The 23,317-nt window shown below is 40.2% G+C and overlaps 2 protein-coding genes and 1 pseudogene across 2 annotated transcripts; all 3 read left to right on the top strand.

Annotated features, from left to right (window-relative positions):
* The first annotated feature begins 970 nt into the window (after positions 1–970).
* Positions 971–5,001, top strand: LOC110527265 (gamma-crystallin M2-like). Its single transcript, XM_090207493.1, has 3 exons — positions 971–1,204; positions 3,557–3,799; positions 4,634–5,001. Exons 2-3 carry the CDS (start codon positions 3,755–3,757, stop codon positions 4,907–4,909), a joined length of 321 nt encoding a protein of 106 aa, XP_090063619.1. The 5' UTR covers positions 971–1,204; positions 3,557–3,754; the 3' UTR covers positions 4,910–5,001.
* Positions 5,002–8,456: 3,455 nt separating this feature from the next.
* LOC110528744 (gamma-crystallin S-1 pseudogene) lies at positions 8,457–9,388 on the top strand (annotated as a pseudogene).
* A 5,301-nt stretch (positions 9,389–14,689) lies between these two features.
* LOC110519295 (gamma-crystallin S-1-like) lies at positions 14,690–15,750 on the top strand. The gene is made up of 3 exons (XM_090209471.1): positions 14,690–14,710; positions 14,812–15,054; positions 15,478–15,750. The coding sequence occupies exons 1-3, from the start codon at positions 14,690–14,692 to the stop codon at positions 15,748–15,750; spliced, it is 537 nt and encodes a 178-aa protein (XP_090065597.1).
* The last annotated feature ends 7,567 nt before the right edge of the window (positions 15,751–23,317 follow it).

Here is a 23,317-nt window from a genome sequence, read left to right as displayed (position 1 = left end):
CAGTGACTCAGCCTATAGGGGGACAGAGGCTAGGGGAACTCAGAGTAAGGAGACCAACCCAGCAGTTTACTTATCATTATTTAACGCCCACACCAGTAGAAATTCACTTTTTACAGCTAAAAGATGATGGCCACAGTTTACCTACGACGTTTCACAACAATGTAAGTCACTAAGTCATCATTTTAGTCAAAAGTATGATATATTTGGCCTTGAAGTGCCAAATCTGAATGTGTGACTTCGGATGTTTCCGTGAGTCTTCCGTATCTTTTCCTATTAGATGATGTGCAAATTATTTTCAGCAAATTCGTTTCAGGGCTGGGTTTTCTCTAAACGAAACCACCCACCAGCATAGCAATGTTTTTTTGATTCCGCTGCAAAGTTCTTCCTATTCGCAAGTCGACTGAGAGCCAAACAGCTTTTCTACTAGATAAAAACAGCCAAAGTCAGACTTGGCTATATCATACAAATTCATGAAAACAAAAATGTGCTTTTTGGTCTTAATTTAAGGTTAGGGTTAAAGTGAGAGTTAGGTGTTGTTAAGGTTAGGGTTAAAATGAGAGTTAAGCTTAAAATCCTGTTTTATGACTTTGTGGCTGTGTTAACTAGTGACGAATCTACACTTCACCGATTTGCCATGGAGAAAATTAAAATAGGGGGTCAAAGTAAGGATTTTACGCTTTCCCTTTTTTACCAGCTAATTATCATAATCCATTGGATCATGTCAGATTTCACTTATTTTTAAAATAGTCTACATAGATGATTTTATAAATGGTCAAATTGTGTGATATGATTGTATTTTAGAACACCACTACACTGATTAAGGTGGATAAAATAATAATAATAATTGTACCTTTAACTAGGCAAGTCAGTTAAGAACAAAATCTTATTTACAATGACGGATTTAACAAGTGACATCAATAAGGGGTCATAGCTTTCACCCGGATTCACCTGGTCAGTCCGTCATGGAAAGAGCAGGTGTTCTTAATGTTATGTATACTCATTGTATAGCTAGCTAGCTTGCTGAAAGAACAAAGAATATAGTTATTTGATTATGTTCTTGTGCACGTCTAAATATTAATGACGTCTGGAAGCCGACACAGTTTCACTGGAATTATCAAAAACTGGAAGAGTCAGACAAATGTCAGCCCTCAACATCTCAACAACTGGTATTGGCACAGTTTAGCTGAGACTCATCTCTTGACAGGTAGGCTGGTAGTTCGTTTCTGAAATAATTATTTTCACCTGACTTAAAGTACGCCCGTCTTAGTTTAAATTGTACTCATATAACGTTCATTAGCTAGCTAAGGTTTGCATGCTAGCTAGTTACACTGACCGCTGTCAATCAGGGTTGTTATTTCTCTGCTACGCGTGGGAATCACCACAACGTTCCCATCCCCAATTCCATAATATGTTTTAGCAGTCGAAGTCAGTCTTTGAGGTGGAATCTAAACAAGAACAAGAATTTCCGCTATACGACATGAATTACTCTAAATACTTCCTCGGAGGTGGGCCTTTACAAGCATGCCAGTAATGCAACCAATTATGAAATGATGAATGCTTGACTTAACTGATGGTTGATAGAGGGCCATTAAGAGTTTTACTTTACATTCAAAGATGTTGGCTCTGATGACTAAATATGGAAAAGCTGCATGCAGTACTTGCGGTAATGATAGGCCTACATAATTAAATAGAAATGCAGCCTGTTCTCATAGACTAGACCTAACATAGAAAATGTATGATAACTATTTGTTTAGTATGGTTACATAAGACAGTTTGAAATCTAAGGCAACCCAAAGGATGAAAGTTCAAATCTCATCACGGACAACTTTAGCATTTTAGCTACTTACTACTTTTTAGCTACTTTGCAACTACTTAGCATGTTAGCTAAACCATTCCCCTAACCTTAACCTTAATCATTTTAGCTAACCCACATTCCCTAACCATAACACTTCCCTTAACCTTAATCCTTTTTAGCTAACCCTACCCATTTAACCTAACTTTTACACTTAAACCTAACCTTAAACCTAACCTTAAACCTAACCTAGATTTTTAAAATGTATTTGTACATTTTTTATTTAACCTGTATTTAACTAGGCAAGTCAGTTAAGAACAATTTCTTATTTACAATGACGGCCTACCCCACCTAGCTAATGTTAGCCACCTAGCCAGAATTTGCAACATATCATACGTTTTGTAAATTCATAACATACTGTATGTTTTGCAAATTCGTAACATATAATAGGAATTGTAATTCGTAACTTATCATACGAAATTGGTGATGGACATCCACAAATGAATACATACCTAACATATCATACTAAATGAAGTGTCTCGAATTTACGTACAGAATAATACAAAATGCTCCGAGACCAGTTTGAGAAAGGATCCAAGATTATTGAGAAATATGCTAAATTTAGCTGAAAGGTTGTTTTTCCAGTATTTTCATTATCAAGGTTAGAGTAAATTTAGCTCTCATTGACATTTCATTGAGTATCCATAGTTGCTTTCAGTATACATCCACTTCAATTTCTACCAAGGAATGATTTGACCTCAAATCAGTATCAAGTAACTGTCAGAAAATCTGTTCACAGAGAGTGGTAGCGAGGCAAATATCTTGCCAATATCAACACCTGCTTATCAACACCCCGCTTATCAATTAAAAATAGGCTACGTGTTTGTAATTTCAAAAATCACAACTGAAGTAATTATTAAAAAACACAAGATACTGTATTTCAAGGCCAAGTAGCATTTTAAATGTTTGTATCATTTGAAAATGTAGTACAATACAGCAGAAACAGTTACAGACAAACAATATTTAAAAAAAGTACAAATCTCACATAAACATGCAGATCATCTTTGATATCAGATGAAGGAGAAACTTGATCCAAGTCCATTTTCCTCAACAAGAGTAGTGGAATAGGAAACACACTCAGTATATCCAAGATGTAAACCCCAACAGAAAAATAAATAATTATAAAATAGTCCGAGCAGAATTCTGTGACTTAGGCCTTTATAACATTAATTTCACTGTTCCAGCAATCGTTTGTTACAGAATCATTAGACTGGAACAAAGAGAAATAAAACATGACCAAATCATTTTTTGCTGATATGCAAATCGGCCTCATTTGGATATCAAAGGCTTTCCACACTCTGCACATTTTGTTTATACATAAATAGTTTGCCGGTGCGGCAGCTAAGAAAGTAGTAGACTGTGCTGCAAAATGGTGAAGGTAAGGTGACGCATTAAACAACACATCTGTATTTATCAGTGATGATAGTAACTTCAATGCATATACTTATTCAATATAAATGTTGAACATTTGGGTTTATATGTTTATTTTTTTTATTCATTCATGTGCAGCCAACACTCTTCATATTCCTGCAAACACAAAAAGTTTACTTGATAATAGTTTGAAGATATGGCTTTGCCATTTTTATATGACTTTGAGAATGTCTGAATAAAGTGTTCATGTAATATGTGATCCTGTAGTAATATGATATTTGTTTTCATCCGTAACTCACCGCAGAGTATTCTCTGCTTCCCATCCTTCCTTAGATCACGTTCTACGAGGAAAATAATTTCCAGGGCCGCTGCTATGAGTGCAGCACCGACTGTGCCGACCTGCACTCCTACTTCAGTCGCTGCAACTCGGCGAGGGTGGAGAGCGGGGCCTGGGTGCTTTATGAGAAACCCAACTACAAGGGCTACCAATACATCCTGAGCCCAGGGGAGTACACAGACAACCAGCAATGGATGGGATTCAACGATAGCGTCAAGTCCTGCCGCGCCATCAAAAACGTAAGATGATTCCTTGCATATCCATATTTTATATCATAATTCTCTCCTCCCTCCATCCCTAATTCTCTCCTCCCTCCCTCCCTCCCTCCATACTCTCTCTCTCTCCCCCTCTTCTGTATGCCTTAAAACAAATAATCTTAGTCCCATAGTTCCCAGCAGTTAATGTGTCTCTTTCATCGCAGAAACTTGTAACGCAAACCATATGCATTTAACATTTGCTCTGAAAAATGTGTAAGAAAATAAGTAAAATATGATGTTTTGATATTCTCGACTAGGAGGTAAGCTAATCCTCCCTCTTGACTAATATTGTATAAAAGTCTATGTTACAGAATGGGACTGAGATAGTGTTTCATACAGGGTTAAGTGGACCTCAGGCCCAGAATGCATCAGGGAATAACACACTGCTCTATAATCCAGCAGACAATACAAGCAGACAAAAGCAGACATTTTTTGGCAGCATTTTACCCCCACGCCCATCACTTGAAGAGGAAATATGCCAAGAAACCTTTAAAGGGGCATTTTCCGTTAATAGTTCATGCCCTTCGAACACGAAAAGAGATGAACAAATCCACTCTAAACATGCTACAACGTCATTTAAATGAGCTGTTCTATATTTCAAATCATTTATTGACCAACATAAGTGAAGATGATATCTTACAAGTAGTTTATTATATTTAACATGAATGTACGGCAGCTATAGCTAATATGATGTCCAACTGAATTTCAGAAGCCTCTGAAACACCCAATAAATTATATTACAGTAGATTTGGTACAAAACAAAATCCTAACTAACCCTTCACAATGTTTGTCTTTATCTCCCTCTGTTCCTGCTAGGTGTATGGCAACGTGTGGAAGCTGAGGCTGTACGAGAGGCCAGACTTCGGCGGTCGGATGGTGGAGTGGGCCGAGGACTGCCCCTCGGTCTACGAGGCCTTGAAGTTCCGCGAGGTGTACTCGTGCATGGTGACCCACGGCGCCTGGGCCTTCTACGAGCTGCCAAACTACAGGGGACGCCAGTACTTCCTGGAGCGCGGCGAGTACCCCCGCCACACAGACTGGAGCGCCGCATCTGCCGCCGTGGGCTCCTTCCGCAGGATCACTGAGTTCTAGGGCTCTGTGACCTTTGACCTTTGAGCGTGGGATCGAGTTGGTCTCTGGTCTCATTGAGTCTGTGTGACATGATCCAATAAAAAAATGAACTATTTGCAAATGTCTGAAACTCGTTTTGTGATCTGTTGAGGTGAGATGCAAAAGATAACATCAAGGTTCCATGAGTTTGGTGGTAGGACACTATGATCCTACCACAATGCTAAACTTTTCTGACAAGTCAATTTCATAAGCAACCTTCTGAGTATTCTGAATGTCAATTAACAAACTGCCAGAGCATTAGCTAACAGTCCACAGTCCCAAGTTCTAGTTAGGGTTTGAGCTAACTTTAGGATGATAACGTCCAACAAACATTCAAAGAATGTAACATTATTATCATTGGCAAACTTAAAGATAATGGACATCATTATACTTTATTAGGGTATTGTCCAAACACACACTACATGACCAAAAGTATCTGCTCATCGAACATCTCATTTCAAAATCATGGGCATTAATATGGAGTTGGTTCCCCTCCTTTGCTGTTAATAACAACCTCCACTCTCCTGGGAAGGCTTTCGACTAGATGTTGGAACATTGCTGCGGGGACTTGCTTCCATTCAGCCACAAGAACATTAGTGAGGTTGAACACTGATGTTGGCCAATTAGGCCTGGCTCGCAGTCGGCATTCCAATTAATCCCAAAGGGGTTCAATGGGGTTCAGGTCAGGGCTCTGTGCAGGTCAGTCAAGTTCTTCCACACCGATCTCAACAAACCATTTCTGTATGGACCTCAGTTTGTGCACAGGGGCATTGTCATGCTGAAACAGGAAAGGGCCTTCCCCAAACTGTTAACACAAAGTTGGAAGCACAGAATCATCTAGAATGTCATTGTATGCTGTAGCGTTAAGATTTCCCTTCACTGGAACTAAGGGGTCTAGACTGAACCATGAAAAACAGCCCCAGACCATTATTCCTCCTCCACCAAACTTTACAGTTGACACTATGCATTCGGACAGGGAGCGTTCTCCTGGCATCTGCCAAACTCAGATTTGTCCGTCAGTCTGCCAGATGGTGAAATATGATTCATCACTCCAGAGAACACGTTTTCCAGTGTCCAATGGCGGCGAGCTTTTCATCACTCCAGCCGACGCTTGGCATTGTGCATGGTGATTTTAGGCTTGCTTCCAGAAGCAGTTTTGAACTCAGTGGTAAATGTTGCAACCAAGGACAGATAATTTTGACGCGCTACGCGCTTCAGCACTCGGCGGTCCCGTTCTGTGAGCTACCACTTTGTGGCTGAGTCAATGTTGCTCCCAGATGTTTCCACTTCACAATAACAGCACTTACAGCAGCTCTAGCAGGGCAGAAATTTGACAAACTGACTTGTTGGAAAGGTGGCATCCTATCACAGTGCCACGTTGAAAGTCACTGAGCTCTTCAGTAAGGCCATTCTACTGCCAATGTTTGTCTATGGAGATTGCATGGCTGTGTGCTCGATTTTATACGCCTTTTGGCAATGGGTGTGGCTGAAATAGCTGATTCCACTAATTTGAAGGGGTGTCCACATACTTTTGTATATATAGTGTATGTATAGCTTTTTAAAAGAAGGATTTAAACCTGCGATCTTCAAGCCCTGTACACTACTTAGTCTGCTGCGCCACCAGGATCCTAATGTTTCTATTGGATTTCCCTTTGTACCTCAATCCTTAAATTATGATCCGTGATATGTCTTAGTAGATATGCACACCTATGTACAACCCACCGCAATCTGCCAACCAATAATAACACATCATTTCATCATGTATGTGTATGCAAGCGTGTATGGATATATACACTGCTCAAAAAAATAAAGGGAACACTTAAACAACAATGTAACTCCAAGTCAGTCACACTTCTGTGAAATCAAACTGTCCACTTAGAGCTGGTTGACTGAATGGAAGCTGATAATTAGGAGTTTTATGTGCTGACTGAATGGAAGCTGATAATTAGGACTTGTTTACTCCGCTGGTCTCGGCTGGTCTTGGCTGGTCTCGGTGAGTCAAGACCGAGTACAAATGTATCCCCGACACTGAGACAAGACCGAGACACTCAATATGTGGTCTTAAGACCTCTCGAGTACCACAACACTGATATCTGGTGTGTTACATTGTCTCACATTAGTTTGGAGCGAGACTTTTTTTTTAAGCAGGCAGTGACAGTGGCTGGGTAAACAAACCCAAAGCATGGACTGCAGTCTCTCCTTCTCCTTGTTCATAACCTGATTTCAGGGTACCACAACACATTTACCATTTTGAAATGTGTTGGTGAACTGTCCCTTTAAGAGGGGTTATAGACATCATCATAAGCACCATCAGCAGTGGCAAAAATATGCACATGAATAGTCCTGTTGTGCAGACCAGACCTCTTGTCCTGTTGTGGAGACCAGACCTCTTGTCCTGTTATGGAGACCAGACCTCTTGTCCTGTTATGGAGACCAGACCTCTTGTCCTGTTATGGAGACCAGACCTCTTGTCCTGTTATGGAGACCAGACCTCTTGTCCTGTTGTGGAGACCAGACCTCTTGCAGGTTCTTTGACAAATGAAAAAGGATGGGCCCTGACCCAAAACATTTGATATCAAACCAATGTCCTCTAGTGCCCTTGTTTTGGTCAGCATGGTGTACGGTATAAAGTGCATTTGGGATGGTTTGCACTTTCCATTTGTCTTTGTTTGTAGATCGGGGCATCAGTGCTTCTGAACAATGTGATGAGTCTGGATTTGAATTGCTGATTGAATTATATCCAATTCGAACAGTGCTAAGTAACCATGTGCTTGCTTTTATTGTCCTGGCTGCATATAAAGAGAATATTGGTGGAGCTTGGTGGTTTAATGTATCACGCCTGGCCTACTGATAATTAACCATGGAAAAGGTAAGCAGAGTTATTGATAAAGTTATCACAAAGTTATTGATAATGCTATCACATGAAGTTATTGATAACGTTATCACAAAGGTATTGATAAAGCTATCACATTAAGTTATTGATAAAATAATCACAAAGTTATTCATAAAGTTATCACAAAGTTATTGATAATGCTATCACATGAAGTTATTGATGAAGCAATCACATGAAGTTATTGATTAAGCTATCACATGAAGTTATTGATGAAGCAATCACATGAAGTTATTGATTAAGCTATCCCATGAAGTTATTGATGAAGCAATCACATGAAGTTATTGATTAAGCTATCACATGAAGTTATTGATGAAGCAATCACATGAAGTTATTGATTAAGCGATCACATGAAGTTATTGATAAGGCTATCACATTATAAAGTTATAAAGTTACCACATTCAGTTATTGATAAAGCTGTCACAAAGTTATCCAAGTTATCATAAAGTATAACTCTACAGTAAGTTATATACAAACTGCATATGTCATTGAAGTTGCAGAGTAACTCATAATGTGTATTATACAACGGGTGGGTCTAATACTGAATGCTGATTGGTTAAAACGGCATTCCAGCTGGTGTCTATTCCACAAGTTACTACAGGCTTCTCAGGAATTATCACTTAATTATATGATGTTTGGTGTCAGATCACCTTCTACGAGGACCGGAACTACCAGGGACGGTACTATGAGTGCGACAGTGACTCCAGCGACCTGCACACCTTCCTCAGCCGCTGTAACTCAGTCAGGGTGGAGGGGGGATTCTGGGTGGTGTACGAGAGGCCCAACTACATGGGCTTCCAGTACGTGCTGACCCCTGGAGAGTACCCTGACTACCAGCGCTGGATGGGATTTAATGACACCGTCAGGTCCTGTCGCATCATTAGGAATGTGAGTAGAGTGGATGGATGGACAATATGAGACTTTTTTGAAAGAGTTCATATGGAATAGAGAAGTATAACCAACCTGTAATCATTATACCCAGGTTAGCACCACACTTACAGAGCTTGTTCCTAACCAGACCTTACCACCCTACTGTAAGTGTATTTTACATGTCTGATTGTGCAGCAGTTATTGTTCAGCCATAAAGGGGCAGGTCAAGATATCATTTGTTTTATTTAGATGGTCACATCTTCCCTAAAAAAACATATGCTTTAACATTTAGTTCTTGTTGTGATTCTGTTTCCTGACTCCAGGTGGGCAACTCGTGGAGAATGAAGCTGTGGGAGAAACCTAACTTTGAGGGCCAGAGCATGGAGGTGGCAGACAACATGCCCTCCTTCCAGGAGCGCTGGCACAGCCGCGAGGTGAACTCCTGCAAGGTGTTCGAAGGCGCCTGGGTTTTCTTTGAGCATCCCAACTACAGGGGGCGCCAGTACCTGCTGGAGAGGGGAGAGTACAGACGCCACACCGAGTGGGGGGGCATGCAGGCCAACGTAGGCTCCATCCGCTGTGTCAAGTAGTGCCGCACGTCACCACCAAGGGTTGAGGATGTGCATCATTGTGTGTAAGAAGTACAAATAAAGTTGTGTTGAAAATCTAAAAAACGTCTTTACAATATGAGCACAATATTCAGGCTTGAGTGACAGATATGGGCTGAATCTCATTCCTTTATTTTGGTCCTGACCATAGATTCTCGTGACAGTTGTAGTCCGATTTCAAAACCTGGGCTGCATGAGATAAAAACTTTACTTAACAGCGATAGGTGTAATGCTTTGTGATGCAGATTGAATGCATAGTAAGATGTGTCATAGTCTCATTATGACACCCGTATGTCTTCATATAACGATCCTGTCAAAATAACAGCTATTATCAGCTCAAAATCTCATGCGGAGAAACAACATGTACATGCTACTTAAAAAGCATTGGTTGTTGGTTGTCACCCAAATTGGTTGTCACCCAGAAAGGTTAAAGACATTTTTAAAAATGTTAACCAAAACAATGGTCAGAGGTTACCAAGCATTACAGTTGAGCTAGGTCCCTGTTCCAGGATCATGGGTCTGTAGATGCACCACCACTAAAGAAAGAATATGTAAATACAGGGCCTTCGGAAAGTATTCAGACCCCTTGACTTTTTACATTCTATTATGTTACAGTCTTATTCTGAAATGGATTACATTTATTATTTTCAATCTACACACATAATGACATAGCGAAAACATAATGACATAGCGAAAACATAATGACATAGCGAAAACATAATGACATAGCTAAAACATAATGACATAGTGAAAACATAATGACATAGCGAAAACATAATGACATAGCGAAAACATAATGACATAGCGAAAACATAATGACATAGCGAAAACATAATGACATAGCGAAAACATAATGACATAGCGAAAACATAATGACATAGCGAAAACATAATGACATAGCGAAAACATAATGACATAGCGAAAACATAATGACATAACGAAAACATAATGACATAACGAAAACATAATGACATAGCGAAAACATAATGACATAACGAAAACATAATGACATAGCGAAAACATAATGACATAGCTAAAACATAATGACATAACGAAAACATAATGACATAGCTAAAGCATAATGACATAACGAAAACATAATGACATAGCGAAAACATAATGACATAGCTAAAACATAATGACATAGCGAAAACATAATGACATAGCTAAAACATAATGACATAGCGAAAACATAATGACATAGCGAAAACATAATGACATAGCGAAAACTTAATGATATAGCGAAAACAGTTATTTTTTGTTTACATTTTTGCAGATGTACCTTTTTACATGAGTATTCAGACCCTTTGCTATGAGACTCGAAATTGAGCTCAGGTGCATCCTGTTTCCATTGTTCATGCTTGAGATGTTTCTACAACTTGATTGGAATCCACTTGTGGTAAATTCAATTGATTGGACATGATTTGGGAAAGGCACACACCTGTTTATATAAGGTCCCACAGTTGACAGTGCATGTCAGAGCAAAAACCAAGCCATGAATTAATTGTCCATAGAGATCGGAGGCAGGATTGTGTCGAGGCACAGATCTGGGGAAGGGTACCAAAAAATGTCTGCAGCATTGAAGGTCCTCAAGAACACAGTGGCCTCCATCATTCTTAAATGGGAGAAGTTTGGAATCACCAAGACGCTGCCAAAGGTGCTTCAACAACGTACTGAGTAAAGGGTCTGAATACTTATGAATATGAATTAGCAAACATTTCTAAAAACCTGTTTTTGCTTTGTCATTATGGGGTATTGTGTGTGGATTGATTAGGAAAGCATTTTTTAAAATACATTTTAGAATAAGTGTCACGGATTCCCCCGGTACTGCTGCTCATTCCGTTCACCAGTTCCAGAGGTCTACGTCATCGACCTTCTAGGCGTCACTGAACTGGATCATCACCACCAACCCCGGACTGTCTTATCTCATTACACAGACCTGGTTCCCATTCCCCCTGATTAGTATGTGTGTATACGTGCCCTCTGTTCACCATTGTCTTGAGCGGTTATTGTTCCCATGTTTGTTGGTTTGTGAGAACCTGTGCTTTGTTATTTCGGATTTCGTGCTGCGTGTATTGTGCACTTGTTATTACGGATCTCACCCCGTGTGGTGTGTTGTGGGTCTCGTCCCGTATACTTATTAGAGGTTTTACCTCGCCCTTTTGTTTGGGTACATCCCTGTGTTTTGTATGCGTGTTTGTTTTGGGCTTCGTCCCCGTACCTTTCATGGCATGTTGTATTTTTGGGTGGAGTATTAAAAACCCTCCTTACGTATTCCTGCGCATGTCTCCAATCATTTATACAACGTGACAATAAGGCTGAAATGTAACAAAATGTGGGAAAAGTCAAGGGGTCTGAATACTTCCCCCAAAAAGTAGACTTACATGTATTTATTTATTTTATAAAGAAAGAAGACATTGCTGATTGAAATAGCTGACATTGCCCAAATGTCCAATTCATTCTGATGTCTACAACTGCACTCTCAACACCACAAAATATACTGTACATTATACCTACGTAGTCTCCTGTTTTCATGTCAGGCATGAAACCATGGAGTGAATTATTATTAATATATATATATATATATATATATATATATATATATATATATATATATATATATATATATATATATATATATATATATATATACATAGTCCCAGTCAAAAGTTTGGACATATGTACTCATTTCAGGATTTTTCTTTATTTTTACTATTTTCCACATTGTAGAATAATAATGAAGACATCAAAACTATGAAATAACACATGGAATCATATAGAAACCAAAAAAATGTCAAACAAATTAAAATATATTTTATATTTAAGATTCTTAAAAGTAGCCACCCTTTGTCTTGATGACAGCTTTGCACACTCTTGGCATTCTCTCAACCAGCTTCATGAGGTAGTCACCTGGAATGCATTTCAATTAACAGATGTGCCTTGCCAAAAGTTAATTTGTGGAATTTATTTCCTTCTTAATGCATTTGAGCCAATCAGTTGTGTTGTGACAAGGCAGGGGAGTGTATACGGAAGATAGCCCTATTTGGTAAAAGACCAAGTCCATATTATGGAAAAAACAGATCAAATAAGCAAAGAGAAACTACAGTCCATCATTACTTTAAGACATGAAGGTCTGTCAATCTGGAACATTTCAAGAACTTTCAAAAGTTCTTCAAGTACAGTCACAAAAACCATCAAGCACTATGATGAAACTGGATCTCATGAGGACCGCCACAGGAAAGGAAGACCCAGAGTTACCTCTGCTGCTGAGGATAAGTTAATTCGAGTTATCAGCCTCAGAAATTGCAGCCCAAATAAATGTGTCACAGAGTTCAAGCAACATACATATCTCAACATCAACTGTTCAGAGGAGACTGTGTGAATCAGGCCTTAATGGTCGAATTGCTGTAAAGAAACCACAACTAAAGGACACCAATAATAAGAAGAGACTTGCTTGGGCCAAGAAACACGAGCAATGGACATTAGATCGGTGGAAATCTGTCCTTTGGTCTGATAAGTCAAATTTGTTTATTTTTGGTTCCAACCAACGTGTCTTTGTGAGACGCAGTGAAGGTGAACGGATGATCTCCACCTGTGTGGTTCCCACCGTGAAGCATGGAGGAGGAGGTGTGATGGTGTGGGGGTGCTTTGCTGGTGACACTGTCTGTGATTTATTTAGAATTCAAGGCATACTTAACCAGCATGGCTACCACAGCATTCTGCAGTGATATGCAATCCCATCTGGTTTGGGCTTAGTGGGACTATCATTTGGAACATTGACCCAACACACCTCCAGGCTGTGTGAGGGCTAGAGGAGAGAGAGAGATGGATTGCTGCATCAGATGACCTGGCCTCCACAATTACCCAACCTCATCCCAATTGAAATGGTTTGGGATGAGTTGGACCCCAGAGTAAAGGAAAAGCAGCTAACAAGTGTTCAGAATATGTGGGAAATCCTTCAAGTCTTTTGGAAAAGCATTCCTGGTGAAGCTGGATGAGGGAATGCCAAGAGTGTGTAAAGCTGTCTTCAAGGCAAAGGGTGGCTACTTTGACGAGTCTAAAATCAAAAATATTTATTTAACGCTTTTTTGGTTACTACATGATTCCTTATGTGTTATTTTATAGTTGTAATGTCTTCACTATTATTCTACAATGTAGAAAATAGTACAAATAAAGAAAAACCCTTGAATGAGCAGGTGTGTCCAAACTAATGACTGGTACTATTATTTATATATATACAGTACATTTTTTTTTTTTTTTTATGGAGTGAATTTCACAACACACAGTCCTACGGTTTTACCTCACCGACCTAAAGACGTGCAGAAATAAAACTGTATAAGTCAATAGAAATAAGGCGATGCACTTTTATACCTATCTAGGATTTGTAATGCAGGAAAGGGTCCGGGATGGGCCTATAACTGTTTCCCTGTGCTATAGTTCTGCAGAGGAACTCATCTGGAATCTCCACCCGGCACAGCCAGAAGAGGACTGGCCACCCCTCAGAGCCTGGTTCCTCTCTAGGTTTCTTCTTAGGTTTTGGCCTTTCTAGGGAGTTTTTCCTAACCACCGTGCTTCTTCACCTGCATTGCTTGCTGTTTGGGGTTTTAGGCTGGGTTTCTGTACAGCACTTTGAGATATCAGCTGATGTACGAAGGGCTATATAAATACATTTGATTTGATGATCTGTAGAAAGACTGTATGCTGGTAGTTGGTCACAGTGCACCTACCGATTCAACAGAAAGGTAAAGCATGTCGGTATATGCTTTATAACTTGTCATAAGCATGTACTGGATATGAGCTGTTATAATGTCTTTGACAAGGCTTATAATATGTTGTGCTTCTCTATGTATCAACATTTTAGCTGACTCAAAATGACTGGTATTTGGTGAGGGTCATAATGAGATGATTATTATGGGATCATACATGCTCAGACAAGTCTTACAATGTATTATAACTACATCATAAGGCATTATAGCAGCTGGCTTTAGGTAAAGTGTTACAGACAGGAATTAGCAAACTGGACCTATCAGAGACGACAGTGTATTCAGACTAATAGCTTTGTTCTAGGAACTGCTGCTCGCCGCTGGCAACAATTTTATTGGATAAATTAAAAAGATTCTGGAATCAGGCGCCGTGGGATCAAAAGGTCAGTGTCGACACAACAGATCATTAAACTTGGCATGAAGCCGTGGTGTTTTAAAACAAACACAGCATCAGCTGTTGTGCCCTAGTTAATAGTGGTGCGCATTTGAATGACAATGATTCCACCGGCCATGCGTTTCCATGTCATACATATATATAACTCCCCCAGGGCAGAGTCCTTACATTACCGTATATGTCTAGGGGGATATTTTTGATTGTGTGTAGAATAGTATTAAAAAGAATAATCCAAACATGGACCGCATGCAGGGGAAGGTACTATAGGTGGCTCTGTGTGTGTGTGTGTGTGTGTGTGTGTTCCTTCCTCTTTTTTTTTTAAGTAACCGTTTTTAAAAAGACAACAATCCTTTGTGCAGATCTTCTTCTATGAGGACCGGAACTTCCAGGGCCTCCACTATGAGTGCAGCGGCGACTGCCCCGAACTGAGCTCTCATTTCAGCCGCTGCAACTCCATCAGGGTGGAGAGTGGTGCCTGGGTGGTCTATGAGAGGCCCAACTACATGGGCTCTCAGTACATCCTGACCAGGGGAGAGTACCCCGACTACCAGCGCTGGATGGGCTACAACGACACTATCAGGTCCTGCCGGATTATCAGACATGTAAGTCAAGCCACTGTGAGGTTATTTGTGCGTGGTAGTGGTACATGTTGATTACTCATTCAGGGATCTACACAGACATGCATGCACACACGCATCCGTGCACGCATGCAAACCACACACACACACACACACACACACACACACACACACACACACACACACACACACACACACACACACACACACACACACACACACACACACACACACACACACACACACACACACACACACACACACCAAATGTAATTATTATAGTGCATCCATTTCCATTCTAACACCACAGTGGTGTTTTGATCTGTTGAAACCTGATGTTGGTGTCCCGTATGAGGACACTGATATCCCAGGTATAATGACACAGCTGATTGATCCCTGGGGATATTGTTCAGATGAAGTTTGGAACTGTGCTCCACTGTGTTGTAGACCACTGGCATGCACAGGATCCGCGTGTACGAGCGCCCTGACTTTGCCGGTCAGATGATTGAGTTCAGTGAGGACAGCCCCAACCTGTCTGAGCGTTTCCGCCACCCCGAGGTGCACTCTGCCAATGTGCTGGACGGCGCCTGGGTCTTCTACGAACATCCCAACTACAGGGGGCGCCAGCACCTGCTGGAGAGGGGCGAGTACAGACGCCACACAGAGTGGGGGGGCATGCAGGCCAACGTGGGCTCCCTCCGCCGCGTCCAGGACTTTTAGACCATCCTTGTCATACAGATGTAGGATCTTAATTTGAGCCAGGTTGCTACAGCAGGAAAATGATCCTGCAGCAACAGGAAATGTTCATTATTATGTGGATTATAATTTTTGTAAGGGAAAATCAAGTGGAAATTACAAACTTCAGAAGCCTTTTTCAAAACTCAAATACACTACAGGTTTTTAATTTCCTGCAACAGGGTGATCAAATAAAGACATTGTTATGCTCAACAGCCAATCAGAAGGCATCTGACTTTTTACTTCCTCTCTTTTCCTCTCTACTTCCTTTTCTCTTGATATGTCTTGATTGCATGTGGGGCTCTGTAGGGCCATCAATGGCACCGGTCCATATAGATGGTACCATATAGCACACTGTAGATGGTACCATATAGCACACTGTAGATGGATGGTACAATATAACACACTGTAGATGGTACCATATAACACACTGTAGATGGATGGTACAATATAACACACTGTAGATGGTACCATATAACACACTGTAGATGGATGGTACAATATAACACACTGTAGATGGATGGTACCATATAACACACTGTAGATGGTACCATATAGCACACTGTAGATGGATGGTACAATATAACACACTGTAGATGGTACCATATAACACACTGTAGATGGATGGTACAATATAACACACTGTAGATGGTACCATATAACACACTGTAGATGGATGGTACCATATAACACACTGTAGATGGATGGTACCATATAACACACTGTAGATGGTACCATATAACACACTGTAGATGGTACCATATAGCACACTGTAGATGGTACCATATATCACACTGTGGATGGTACCATATAACACACTGTAGATGGATGGTACCATATAACACACTGTAGATGGTACCATATAACACACTGTAGATGGTACCATATAGCACACTGTAGATGGATGGTACAATATAACACACTGTAGATGGTACCATATAGCACACTGTAGATGGATGGTACCATATAACACACTGTAGATGGATGGTACCATATAACACACTGTAGATGGTACCATATAACACACTGTAGATGGTACCATATAGCACACTGTAGATGGTACCATATATCACACTGTGGATGGTACCATATAACACACTGTAGATGGATGGTACCATATAACACACTGTAGATGGTACCATATAACACACTGTAGATGGATGGTACCATATATCACACTGTAGATGGATGGTACAATATAACACACTGTAGATGGTACCATATAGCACACTGTAGATGGTACCATATAGCACACTGTAGATGGATGGTACAATATAACACACTGTAGATGGTACCATATAACACACTGTAGATGGATGGTACCATATAACACACTGTAGATGGTACCATATAACACACTGTAGATGGATGGTACCATATATCACACTGTAGATGGATGGTACAATATAACACACTGTAGATGGTACCATATAGCACACTGTAGATGGTACCATATAGCACACTGTAGATGGATGGTACAATATAACACACTGTAGATGGTACCATATAACACACTGTAGATGGTACCATATATCACACTGTAGATGATACCATATAACACACTGTAGATTTTTTTATTTTTTTTATTTTTTTATTTTACCTTTATTTAACCAGGCAAGTCAGTTAAGAACAAATTCTTATTTTCAATGACGGCCTGGGAACAGTGGGTTAACTGCCTGTTCAGGGGCAGAACGACAGATTTGTACCTTGTCAGCTCGGGGGTTTGAACTCGCAACCTTCCGGTTACTAGTCCAACGCTCTAACCACTAGGCTACGCTGCCGCCCCTAGATGGCTGGTACCATATAACACACTGTAGATGGTACCATATAGCACACTGTAGATGGATGGTACCATATAACACACTGTAGATGGTACCATATAACACACTGTAGATGGCTGGTACCATATAACACACTGTAGATGGTACCATATAGCACACTGTAGATGGATGGTACCATATAACACACTGTAGATGGTACCATATAACACACTGTAGATGGCTGGTACCATATATCACACTGTAGATGGTACCATATATCACACTGTAGATGGTACCATATATCACACTGTAGATGGTACCATATAACACACTGTAGATGGTACCATATAGCACACTGTAGATGGATGGTACAATATAACACACTGTAGATGGTACCATATAACACACTGTAGATGGTACCATATAGCACACTGTAGATGGATGGTACAATATAACACACTGTAGATGGTACCATATAACACACTGTAGATGGTACCATATAGCACACTGTAGATGGTACCATATATCACACTGTAGATGGTACCATATAACACACTGTAGATGGTACCATATAGCACACTGTAGATGGATGGTACAATATAACACACTGTAGATGGTACCATATAACACACTGTAGATGGTACCATATAGCACACTGTAGATGGATGGTACCATATATCACACTGTAGATGGTACCATATATCACACTGTAGATGGTACCATATATCACACTGTAGATGGTACCATATAACACACTGTAGATGGTACCATATAGCACACTGTAGATGGTACCATATATCACACTGTAGATGGTACCATATAACACACTGTAGATGGTACCATATAGCACACTGTAGATGGATGGTACAATATAACACACTGTAGATGGTACCATATAACACACTGTAGATGGTACCATATAGCACACTGTAGATGGATGGTACAATATAACACACTGTAGATGGTACCATATAACACACTGTAGATGGTACCATATAGCACACTGTAGATGGTACCATATATCACACTGTAGATGGTACCATATAACACACTGTAGATGGTACCATATAGCACACTGTAGATGGTACCATATATCACACTGTAGATGGTACCATATAACACACTGTAGATGGTACCATATAGCACACTGTAGATGGATGGTACAATATAACACACTGTAGATGGTACCATATAACACACTGTAGATGGTACCATATAGCACACTGTAGATGGTACCATATAACACACTGTAGATGGTACCATATAGCACACTGTAGATGGATGGTACAATATAACACACTGTAGATGGTACAATATAACACACTGTAGATGGTACCATATAGCACACTGTAGATGGTACCATATAGCACACTGTAGATGGATGGTACCATATAACACACTGTAGATGGATGGTACCATATAACACACTGTAGATGGATGGTACCATATAACACACTGTAGATGGATGGTACCATATAACACACTGTAGATGGTACCATATAACACACTGTAGATGGTACCATATAGCACACTGTAGATGGATGGTACCATATAACACACTGTAGATCGTACCATATAACACACTGTAGATGGTACCATATAGCACACTGTAGATGGATGGTACCATATAACACACTGTAGATCGTACCATATAACACACTGTAGATGGTACCATATAGCACACTGTAGATGGTACCATATAGCACACTGTAGATACATTTTCCCCATTGTGTGACATCATCATAGCGCTTGAGGTAAGTTCCCACAGTAGAAGAGTGTTCCAGCAAGCCTTTTGGGGACACATTGCCCCTCCCATCGTATCTACTCAATAGAGTCTCAACACTTACAAATCCCGCATGAATTATAATTTCTGCATTGTTTAGACTAGAAGGAGTGCATCAAGACCATTGATTGGCATACCCCCCCCCCCCCCAAAAAAAAACCCAACTTCAATAGAATATAAATTAAATAAATTGATCAGGACCTCATTAGAAAATAACAATGTCGAATAATACATTGTTGGGGAAAAAATGATAAAGTCAAATACAAACACGGTATTTGCAAACTGGTCTCAGAGCATTTTATATTATGCTGTACGTAAATCTGAGACACTCCAGTTAGTGTGATATGTTAGGTTTCGTATGGTATGTATTCATTTGTGGATGGCCATCAGTCATTTCGTATGATATGTTACATATTACAATTTGTATTATATGCAACAAATTTGCTAAACATACAATAGGTTACAAATTTGCAAAATGTACATATATGTTGTGAATTTTCAAAGCGTATTATATGTTACAAATTCTAGCTAAGTAGCTAAGTGGCTAATATTAGCTACGCTAGGTGTTAGGGATAAGGATAAGAGTTAAGTTAAATTGATTTATTTAACTGGGCAAGTCAGTTAAGAACAAATTCTTATTTTCAATGACAGCTAGGAACAGTGGGTTAACACTGCCTTGTTCAGGGGCAGAATGTCAGAATTTTACCTTGTCAGCTCAGAGATTTGATCTTGCAGCCTTTCGGTTACTAGCCCAATGCTCTAACCACTAGGCTACCTGCCACCCCAGGTTAGGGTTAGGGGAAGGGTTAGGGTTAGGGTTAGGGGAAGGTTAGGGTTAGGGGAAGGGTTAGCTAAAAGCATTAAGGTAAGGTTCCAATGTAGTTGCAATGCGAGTTATACGCCGATCCAACCACTCTACTTTTGTTTTTGCCTTAACTAACCATGTCTTAAATCACCATACCAAACTTAACATATCATTCATTATAGTGTCCTGGATTTGCATTTACTATCTTACATCTAGTCTATGAGACCAGGCTGGTATTTGGTGAGATGTTTTTGAGAACAACCAGACTGTGTAATACAGTAAGTGTGTAGTCATGGTGACATCCCTCGGTCATATGAGGTCAACTGAATCTTGTGTACAGTGTTTGTGTCCTGATGTGCCCTCGTGTGACCACACGCAACCAATTGAAATTTGCCGCTGTTCGCCCACCAGCCAACTCTTACGAGGAACATTCAGGAAGAGATACAACAATAACAGTTTCACTCTTTTGTATTTTGTCATGAAGCCACCTGATGATTCCTAACATCAATACACAGAGGTTATTTGGATTGGGAGGCAGGGGGGAGCTGGGGAGTCTGTTTGGGGTGGGGTAAGAGGTGGGTGCAGGTGGTGGTCAATGGGCATGTGGGCTAAAAAGTCTGAACAATGGGTCAGTAAACCCCAGTGATGATTCAGGGGGATTTGCCAATAAGGATCCACAGCAATGTCAGTGGAGGGTATTGTGCTGAGGTGGCAGCCTGATGAGCCTGTGCCAGCAGCCTGGTCTCATAGACTAGACGTAACATAGTAAATGTAAATCTGGAACGTTGGTATGATATGTTACGTTTGGTATGGTTACATAATACAGATGGTTACTTAATTTACTGCCGTGGGCGACATCTGGGTCACACAGAGTGTTTCTTGGTCGTCTTAAACAAATCTACTTTGAAGCAAAAGTATCCACTTCACACACATGGTTATGGGCTTAACAACAGTATCCACTTCACACACATGGTTATGGGCTTAACAACAGTATCCACCTCACACACATGGTTATGGGTTTAACAACAGTATCCACCTCACACACATGGTTATGGGCTTAACAACAGTATCCACTTCACACACATGGTTATGGGTTTAACAACAGTATCCACCTCACACACATGGTTATGGGCTTAACAACAGTATCCACTTCACACACATGGTTATGGGCTTAACAACAGTATCCACTTCACACACATGGTTATGGGCTTAACAACAGTATCCACTTCACACACATGGTTATGGGCTTTAACAACAGTATCCACCTCACACACATGGTTATGGGTTTAACAACAGTATCCACCTCACACACATGGTTATGGGTTTAACAACAGTATCCACCTCACACACATGGTTATGGGTTTAACAACAGTATCCACCTCACACACATGGTTATGGGTTTAACAACAGTATCCACCTCACACACATGGTTATGGGTTTAACAACAGTATCCACCTCACACACATGGTTATGGGCTTAACAACAGTATCCACCTCACACACATGGTTATGGGCTTTAAAAAAGAAGACACCTGTACCATGTCACATATAGAGTTGAAATGTATTACATTTTGAGTTTGAGTTCCAATATTACACTTTATATACACCACAGAAGACTGAAATAATAATAATAATGTTTGACATAGAAACATAGAAACACAGGATCTTTGTCTGTTCATTAATTATGAAAAATGTTAATAACATTCCACCCCTGAGACAACTGGGTCATTTGACTGCAGGAAAGGGCTACGGCAAAAACGAAAGTAGCATGCGTGCGTGGTTGGTTGGGGTGTACAGATGGGCGTATAACATGAACATCTAGCAACCCAAAGGTTGCGAGTTCAAATCTCCTCATGGATAGCTAACCCTTATCCCTTTTAGCTAACCCGAACTCTAACCCTTTTACCAAACTTAAACCTAGCATTAACCCTTAACCCTGACCCCTAACCTAGCTAATGTTAGCCACCTTACTAGAATTCGTAACATATTATACATTTAGCAAATTTGTAACATATTGTACATTTTGAGAATTCGTAACATATTCTACGTTCTGCACATTTGTAACATCTAATACGAATTGTAATTCATAACGCATCATACGAAATGAACGATGGACATCCATAAATGAATACATACCATACAAAACGTAACATATCACACTAAATGGAACGTCTCGGATTTACATGCAGAATAACACAAAATGCTCTGAGACCAGGTTGGTGCCAGGGATGGCTGAAATCACACAGTGTTTTATACACAGAGGTGGCTGACAATGCAAAAACCAGGCATGGGTCTGGTGGGCCTGGGCCTGCACAGCCCAATGTATTGTACCACATGCCAGCTCTGACACTACTAAGACTACCCAGCCTGCATAGGGCCTGCTACCCAGCATGCAATGCACAGTACCGTATCCAGCATCATAATATGACAGGAATGGTCAAATGGATTCCTGCAAGTAGCTACTTTATAGAAGTGTTTTTAGACATCTGTAAATAGTGTATAAAAGCATTGATTCTCACCCCATCTTCTAGTCCACACCAACAAATCTATAAATAGTATATAAAAGCATTGATTCTCACCCCATCTTCTAGTCCACACCAACAAATCAATGACGAGTCACTGTTATTTAGGGGACCTGTGACTCATGGATAGATGATTGTCTGTGATGTGTAAGTGTTGATCATGTCTGGGATTCTCTGCGTTGTTTCATTTCCCTGCGTGCACCATAAATACATTTGTAGCTATGTATTTGTTTTCTGTAGTCGTTGTGTATTCAGAGTGACAATAACAACAATGCAGTTTCATGAAAGGATTCCCTACATCTTACTTTAGTCTAATTGACCTGTATTATAAACCTATAGGAGTTCATCTCATTGTTTTCCTGTAAGTGCATCCTCTCACTCGATCCCTTTAAATCTCTTTCATAAATCTCTTTGTATACTTGTACAGTATGGGTACCCTCCAGCAGAGGGAATCATTCTCAAGTGTCATAGGGTCGGATTCATGCAAACCTGCCATAGCAAAGTCTTTGCACATAACTAATACCTTGTGCCGTGCTAAAAGCACTCGTCTGTGAGGGAATATCCTTGCTATTTTTACTCTACCCAAAGCCATTCAATTGTATCTAACTTGATGGAAAAGGTATATGCAACAGAAATGGACAAATACCAATATTTATGAAATCAAAAAAGATGAGGTACTTGTA

Source organism: Oncorhynchus mykiss, chromosome 18 (assembly GCF_057628025.1).
Source record: "Oncorhynchus mykiss isolate SJ-2025 chromosome 18, ASM5762802v1, whole genome shotgun sequence".
In the NCBI taxonomy this organism is placed as follows: Eukaryota; Metazoa; Chordata; class Actinopteri; order Salmoniformes; family Salmonidae; genus Oncorhynchus; species Oncorhynchus mykiss.
Note: the sequence above shows the minus strand (reverse complement) of the source record. Positions and strands in the feature narration are given on the sequence as shown.

Coding starts and splice junctions, on each gene's coding strand:
- LOC110527265 (XM_090207493.1), top strand. CDS start 3,755: ATGGGATTCAACGATAGCGTCAAGTCCTGCCGCGCCATCAAAAAC. Junction 3,800..4,633: donor CCTGCCGCGCCATCAAAAAC/GTAAGATGATTC, acceptor TGTTCCTGCTAG/GTGTATGGCAACGTGTGGAA.
- LOC110519295 (XM_090209471.1), top strand. CDS start 14,690: ATGGACCGCATGCAGGGGAAG. Junction 14,711..14,811: donor TGGACCGCATGCAGGGGAAG/GTACTATAGGTG, acceptor TCCTTTGTGCAG/ATCTTCTTCTATGAGGACCG. Junction 15,055..15,477: donor CCTGCCGGATTATCAGACAT/GTAAGTCAAGCC, acceptor ACTGTGTTGTAG/ACCACTGGCATGCACAGGAT.